This window comes from Pholcus phalangioides, unplaced genomic scaffold (genome assembly GCF_987345545.1).
Source record: "Pholcus phalangioides strain wild (caught in Gottingen) unplaced genomic scaffold, Ppha-v1.0 ptg000015l_1, whole genome shotgun sequence".
Lineage (NCBI taxonomy): Eukaryota > Metazoa > Arthropoda > Arachnida > Araneae > Pholcidae > Pholcus > Pholcus phalangioides.
Window position 1 is genome coordinate 51,695,890 of NW_028301608.1, and position 8,508 is coordinate 51,704,397.

The following is an 8,508-nucleotide window of genomic DNA, read 5'->3' on the forward strand; positions in this document are numbered from 1 at the left end:
TAAGTTACCATAAGTTACATACGACGCTGGGCGTTAAATTGAACTCTCTACAAATCTGGACTTGAGATTGGCCTGCTTCTAGCCTCCCCACAATTCGCCACCTCATTCCATCATCTAAACGTTGGTGGTTACTCATTTTTACTGTTACAATTTGAAATTAACCGATTGCCGCAAAATAACACCAAGAAATTCGCCAAGGTGTGCTAGCGAATGAAATGCGTCTTACGCGCGCTTATAAAGCCTGTTTCTCTACTGGCTCCGCCTACACACACGTGTAAGCTTACGTATTTGACGTACAAGATTTGCATTTTTGTCTAGAAGCAGTGCTTTTACATTCAGTTCAGTTCTTTTCATGAAATTCGATAAAATATGCAAATTCTCTTAATTTATTTCACCAGTGTATCATATTTCTACATGATGAAGACACAAATATGTTACTTTGAAAGTATGTGTCAATCAAAAGCCCTGGAACTGTACAAATAGTCAGAAATATCATTTTCTGTATGTACAAAAGAATTGGACTCTCATCGCGAAGACCGGCATTCGAACCCTCACCTTCATCACAGTGGTGGTCGACTCAAGTTTGTGGTTTCCTGTGGTTCCCAATTTTCAGGTATAAATGCGAGCCAATCACCCCATTTAAAAAGTCTCACCACAAAGAACAAGGCCTACAATGGTACAATTATTCAATCATTATACTTTACTCATAGTTAGAAAATTTGATGGCAGAACTATACACAAGTATTACACAAAAACAAACTTCACGTTAGATTCTCAACACACATTCCAGCATGTACCAGTTTGTTAGAAATCCCCTAGAGCAGGAGTTTTCAAACTGTGCGCCCTGGTGCGCCTCCAACCTTTGTTAGGGGTACCATGGAGCTGTGAACATAATAAAATTTTTTCTAAAATTTTCTTTGTTAAACAACTCTGGGGAGTCAGTGGAGCTCATGGATAAGCATTGAATAGTAGAAAGGTGCGCCACAGGTGGAAAAAGTTTAAGAACCTTTGCCCTAAAGGAATGTGTATGAGGTGCATGTACTGTTAAGAAGTTCTGAGATTAGCGCACAAACTTCTCACTGTGTAGGTCTAAGTTTGAATTTTAGCTGGAGCATGGATGTTCTTGCTCAAAATACTTTAATATTCATGGTTTCATTAAATTGGGGTTTACTGAATTTCAATTTTTTTTAACACTTTTGAGGGATTCTTATTTTCTGCTAGTTCACAAATAATTGAAGTTTGCTTGAAAATTTATTTACGGGGATTGAAATTACATGGCGAGAGTTTAATAATATCTCAGTGTTTTAACGAATGTCATTTTTTTATGAATGATAATTTTAATATTTTTTCCCTTTTTAATCTGTAGAGCAACATTGGTGAGGAAAACATGTACATGCCAACTTTTTTCCGTGCCTTGGTTACATGTGTGTTTGAACACATAATAAGTGGTATGTGTAAAGTTTTATTTACTTAATTTATAGGTGCTAATGCTTCTGATTTACCTAAAATTCTTCAGATTTTTTAGCATTATTAAAATATTCTGATGGGGGAAACCAGATTTTTTAAATGTTTTGTATATTTATGGAAAAAACCCCTAAAAAATTTTTGCAAATTGTGGCTTCGCATAAAATGAAAAACTGAACAGAGAGAGAAAATCCTTTTGTGTGTGTGTGTCCTTGCAATGTTAGGTTGATCAAGTTGACTTAAGAGAATTGCGAGAAATTCAAATTCCAAATACAGAAGTTTGATAATTTTCTCCAAATACAAAGTTGCTCATCAATGCTAAATTCGAAGAAGAATCGCTATTGGTAGGAATTGAAGCATTACTGAAAATCACAATGGATTAAAATGAATTCTACGGGAAAAAACTTTGAAATGACAAATATTTAAATGACCAATAATTTATACTAACTTATGAATTTCTAATATATATATATATATATATATATATATAATGTTTAAAATGACTAATTTTTCTCACTCTATAGCGAGAAAAATATTCATAGTTGAATTATAACATAGTAGTTTATAAGTTGGCAAAATAATTTAAACCATTAATTTCAGTTAGGAATAAAATTTTAAGAAGCGTTGAAATGCAGGACATTTTTGTTTAGTAAAAGTGGGAACGGCCAAAACTGTTGTGAAAAATGGTAATGCTCCATGAAACCAGGTCATATGATCACCAAATGTGATCAATCTCCGATTTCCCGTTTAATTTGTATGGCATTTTCTTCAGCAGCGAAATATTTTGTGACGTGACAAACTACAGATTGCATATGGAAACGTCCTCTCCACTTGTCGATACAAGATTCATCGAAAGACTGGTTATTTGTGGAGATGAAGATTACAAGGAAGAAAATTCATCACTGCCCCCACGGGGACTCGAACCCCGGTATCTCGCTTGCCGGACGAGTGCTCTACCATCTAAGCTATGGAAGCAGATAGAAAATTTTAACCTTGGAGCGTATATATACTGTATATATGTTGAAAGGCACCGTAGATGGACGGCGTCAACAATCAACTAATAGCTCGTTTAACTAATAGGACGTTTCTATATGCATATGGCCATCTGGTTGGCCTTTGTCATTCACGAGGTATTAGTTGATTGTTGACGCCGTCCATGTACGGTGCCTTTCAACATATATATATATATATATACGCTCCAAAGTTGAAATATTCTATCTGCTTCCATAGCATAGATGGTAGAACACTCGTCCGGCAAGCGAGAGACCGGGATTCGAGTCCCCGTGGGGCCACTGCTGAATCTTCTTCCTTGTAATCTTCATCTCCACTAACCAGTCTCTCAATGAATCTTGTATTAAACTACAGATTCTTCAACTTTGGGAATTGGCACCTATGTTAATTGGTTCCAAACAAATCGGAGGCGTGTTTTTTTTGGGACCTTTCCCTTTTTTTAATGGTTATCCCATACAGGCTGCAGTGCTTTCAGATAGAGCAGTTATACCGACAGCTAAGGGCTTCCACATCTGGGAATGTGGTTTGCCCAGGTCAATATTTTCTATTGACACCCGGGTCACAATTTTTCATGGGTCTCTTTATTTGAAAAAAATATAATAGCCCCTGTTCAATCATGTGAAGGAACAGGGAAGGCTTGAGAGAAAATTCTCACCTGTGCAAGACATCAGTTTGGTGCCAGTGTGGCATGTAAGCCACATGAGTAAAATTATCTGGGCGAAACTCGCAGATTTATATATGCCATGAGGAATATGGTGAGACATAACATAGGCAGTTTAGTCATTAAAACTCTTATCCTGGGCTTTATATTCACTTACTTCATAAACTTACACATTTATTGTATACTATCCAGAAGTTGTTTTCCAGCTAGATGAAAGGAATCTGAAATTACAGTGGTTTCTGCAAATTATTCCATCCAATACAGTCATAGTTTTGAAATTTGCAGAAAAATTTTTGATTTTGAAGATAGATGGCAACACAAAACAAGCGCAACACTTACATGAATTATCTTTTCGTCCCTTTGAAACCAACCACGACCATAGTCTAGACAAAATAATTTTAATTAATGCTCATCTGGAAACCATTTTCCATTGAATACTAAATATGCTGGTGAATGACGTAAAAGAAAATGGCATATCAAGAGGATGAATAATGGAAAATGAATAAGAGAAAACTTGGAAATAAAACGAGAGACTGAAAATCTGTTGAAGATGCTGGGAAATAAAAAAATGGAGCAATCACTAATCAGTTAAAAATATAGGTAGTGAAAACAGATGTACTTGAATTGAATTTTTTGTGAAAATAGGATCATTCTATTTAAATTTCTAATAATTGAATCATTATTCTATAGTTTTATTTCTGTAGTTTAAATAAAAAATAATTTAATATTCTGCAGTTTAAATTACTATAGTTGAAGTTAAAAATAATTTAAGTCGAAGTTTTTAATCACTCTATTAAATTTCTGAGAATTTCAAATAAATATTCTAAGAATGACTAAGGAAAAGAAGTCATCTCAAAGTATGTTGAATCAAACTGAGATTATGTTCGAGAGTAAATGATCGAAAAGAAACACTTATCATTCTTAATATGAAATGGGTAAATTCTGGTAAAAGAAGCAAGATCAAACGTTCAAAAATCCTTGAAACTGAAAAGAACAAAAACACTACTCAGACCTGCATCAGCGGCAAAAACAAGAAAAATAATTACCTTTCCAATGAGTGCTTCAAGTATCTCCTTCAGTGATTTTTTTAATTAGTGATTACTAAGTCTACGAGCTAAAAACACTCATTTTCAAATTATTTTTGAAATCTGAAATACACCACATGTTAGCCTCTCATTTGTTGATATTGTAGAGAATATAAAAATATGTATAAATATCAAGAAGTCTGTCAAAACTTTTTTATGATTAAAAATTTAAAAAAAAAATTTATTTCTTCTAGAGGAAATCGCTATGTATTTTGTGCCTTGGGGGGGCACCCTCTTCTTCTTCTTCTTCTTAGCTGAGATAACACTGTTTTTTGAAATAAAAAGTAATCCCGTGTACACTACCGCATATATGTATAGGCCAATGAAAACTTTATTTTATTTACTGTCAAAATTTTAGTGCTACAAAACTGATTAATACTGCTATGAAAATAATTTTTCTTGCTACAAAAATCAAATTTTCATTTTCCATCCCTGTTAATGTATCTGCAAATTTTTCCTTTATATGTTGGTGTTTCCTCTTTTCATTCTTTATGATTTCAATTAAAAAAGTAGCGATCACGGTTTTCCATGAATCAAAGGACCAGTTGCAACAAATTGGACTTGTTTTCTGAAATGAAATCATTTATTATAGCCCTCAACATTTTATTAATAGGCTATAACTGAATTTTTTTAAATTACTAGAAAAAATACAGTAAAACTGAATTCGTGATTTAGAAAACTCAATGGCAATTAAGAATTTGGTTTTATTTTTCACTCATGCATTTAGAGCAGTAGCTTCATCAGAAGTAATACTAGCTTGAAATTGCACATCTCGATTGTTACTCGACCAGTGATCATTTGCTATAGCCACACAAGTATGTATAAGAGACAGCTCAAGTAGCAAGGCTAAAAATTTTGATGTTTTTCTAGAAAATAGTGGTGTTGGTATATAGGCTTCATATGAAATTATTTTTATTGAATTTTCATACATAATTTAAACTTTCAAACTAATGAACATATTTTGTGCATTATTATATTTTGTGTGTTTGCTTTCAGTCGGGTCAATGCACAATTACATTTCTTCCCTCTTAGCACTATGCCACATTAGGTTTTATCTGTACTTGTTTTTCATTTTATTTTTGTGTTGGATGTTTTCACTTTTCTTATTGATAAGGTAAGGGCACCACAATTTATGAATGCATGGCAATTTCCTGCATATAATCCGCATTGCAAATTTCTTTGGTGATTATAAAATCTTGAGGAATGGAAGGATATGGTGTTTATTTTAGGACTTTTTTTAAAATAAAAAATAAACTTTTTTCTTTTGTTTCTGTATACCATTGAGAAATTTTTTGAAATATTAATTTTTATATTTAAAAATTTCAGGGAAAAAATATGCAGCCATACCAATTCAGACGAAAATTCTGTTTTTTTCCCTTTAAATGAGATACAATCCATTGATTTATGTATGAAAATATAGTTACTCAGCCTACTTAATTTTTTTAGTTTTATTTTATGGTGTATTTAAATTCCTACTCCATTTTTTTATTTGGTATAGTTACAGGAGAATCCAATAACTTATATGATGTAGATGGTATAAAAGTGAAACAACGCTTCCCCCTGATCAGTCGATATGTTGAAGGAAGAGATGACCTTCAGCTACAGACACTGTATGCCGCTCAATCGGTTGCAACCAAACTGAACCAGCCAAAAGGCAAGTGTGATATTTTTTCAGTTACATAATTTTTCATTTATCAACTTTATTCTTTAGAAGAGCTCAAAGTTGATAAAAACAGCAATTGCCAATGTGCATCACTGAAATAAAAATCTCATTAGTTTTATATATTTTAATTGATGAATATGTGTTCAGTAATTGCTTCTGCATCATTTTTTCCCCACCTGTTTTTTTTTCCAACTAAATTCTTGTGATTCTAGAATAGTCTCTTTACAACAAAGTTGCGTCATTCTATTTAAACAAAAATCATTTGTTATCTCACCTACATTTGCAAAGCCAAAAATGTAAGCATTTCAATATAAATTTTGTTTCATGATGAAATTTGTTGATTAACATCTGAAAAATAAGAAACAAAGAAAAATACCCACTTATTTGGTCATGCAAAATGTTATGCAATTTGCTATAATCAAATATGTTTACCACATAGCTGTATCACAAAATTATACGAATACAGTGGAAATCCGGAATAACGATACCCTCTACAATGATATTACAGGGTGTCTACCATCATGGAAAAGTCATGAAGTCCCGGAATGAGAAAGAAGTCACGGAAGTCTCGAAAAAGTCACAAAATTTGAGTGAAGGACCGGATGAACAAAAAAAAGCAGTGTTCTCAGGATGGAATTATAATTCCTAGAGGAGGGAGACCACAATAGGGAGTCCTCTTGGAAACAATATTGGCTTTTGGTAGAAAGGGCCTTGCCTTCCCTCCATATCATGAAGCAGTTGGATACTTGCGGGTCTTCGAGCCAGAGTTTTCACTGGGGGAGGGGGGGGGGCTCTGTAGTGAATTTAATATACATAAAAAACAATAATGGTGATTGTCCCGGGCCTTAGGCCTGCGGCCTGTCAGCGCCAAATGTTTTATAATGGTGGTTGATGTGTCTGCTGAGATTCATTATAAATTTTTACTTTCTTCAAACACACAACGTGGGTTTAAGTTTGTCTTTTAATTGAATCTGTATTTTTTCGTTCATATAGTGGATAAATTGAAATGTGCTCCCTCTCTCTCTATTGAATTAGAATATTTTGGCTAAATATTAATCTGCTCTAATCACTTTCACAGGTCTTCTCAAACAATTATTTGACCATTTGTACGATGAGGATGTAATAACAGAGGAGTCTTATAAGAAATGGGAAAAGAGTGAAGATCCGGCAGAGCAAGAAGGGAAAGGTGTCGCAGTAGCTTCAGTTAGCTCTTTTTTCACTTGTCTGAAAGAAGCCGAACCAGAAACCTCAAGCGAAGATGATCCTTCCTCGTGATTTGCTGCAACGATTAGTGATTGAAACTCGATGCTATTATGTTCGACTTTGATTATGAGGACATAATATTAACAGCCACTAAGTGAAAATATATAAATATTATATACATAAATTGAATGTTTTTTTTCCTTCGGTTGAATTTTATTACCTGCCAAGCAGTGATGATAGCAGGATTTGCCATATTTTGAGAGTCCTAGTGTACTTAATAAATTTTGTGCAATTATAAGTTTTATTATTCCTCCTTTGAAGCATACCATTTTTTTTTTAAAATTGGAAAACTAACGACTCAAATTCAAAAGAAGAAAAGATCTTAAATCTCGTAACACAATTACAAGAATATTTTCGGTTAATTACTGTTAGTAGTCTACGTTGAACGGGTTACACGTTTTTTGCCATTTTTTGGCACGTGTTTTGTTATTTCAATAGTGTTATTTCAAGTGTGTTATTTCAATAAGTTCTAACATGTGTATAAAAAGGAAAAAATATATATATATATACACAAATGTGTGTGATAGGGAATAAAAAAGAAAATCTCTACCCTGCTATTTAAATGTAATAGTGAAAATAATGTGTATGAGAATCACTGTTAATTCGTGTTTGTATTCATCTACTTGCGTGATTTGAAAATGTTATATTTTTATTATATAATGAAAAAAAAATCATGCGACATATTGAGGTGCATGTTGAGCTATTTCGAATTGCGATTTCTTGTTTACCCCAGCGGCGTAGACAGGTTTTCGTCAGTGGGGAAGCGAAATGCAATAAGGCGCCTTATTTTGTTCCTCATTTAGGCGCAATTAAAAAAAGTTAAGTATACACAAAGAAATTTGTTAAAATTTCAGCAAAAACTTCATTTTTTTACGTTTTGTTTTCGTGTTTATTTTTCACACAACTTTTTTCACTGAAAATAAAAATGTAAATAACAGTTTAGTGTAAATTACAAGATATTCGGAACGAAATACCCTAAAAAAATTGAACTTGTCACGACAGTGTAAAAAATATATTTATGAGTTTCTAGAACTATGTGTCAGCCCGCTGTGCTCTATCGGGCGACTTCTACTTAATTAACTAAGTATTTAACTAATTATTAATTATCAAGAATTCGATAAACATGTTTTTATAAATTGCGTTGTGTCTGACAAAAAACATAATTACAGTAACCCAATGATTACACGCACGGAGGCAAGTTTCATGTATAAAAATATTTAATTTATAAATGCAATTACACAGTCATTAACATTAAGAAAGATGTCTCCTATATCCATTTAAGAGAATATATATTACAACACCCACCACAGGTGATTCAAGTGATTAACTTATGCATCTGAGAACTTGTAACATCCTGACCC

The 8,508-nt window shown here is 33.1% G+C and overlaps 1 protein-coding gene across 1 annotated transcript in view; it reads left to right on the forward strand.

The window, feature by feature from the left end:
- Window positions 1-7,415, forward strand: part of LOC149076174 (eukaryotic translation initiation factor 4 gamma 3-like) — a 111,727-nt gene extending 104,312 nt beyond the window's left edge. The window contains exons 22-24 of the mRNA XM_089242194.1: window positions 1,367-1,448; window positions 5,720-5,875; window positions 6,963-7,415. Of these exons, the coding sequence (XP_089098320.1) occupies window positions 1,367-1,448; window positions 5,720-5,875; window positions 6,963-7,159 (435 nt within the window). The 3' untranslated portion in view covers window positions 7,160-7,415. The remainder of the gene's footprint in view (window positions 1-1,366; window positions 1,449-5,719; window positions 5,876-6,962) is intronic.
- Window positions 7,416-8,508: the final 1,093 nt, after the last annotated feature.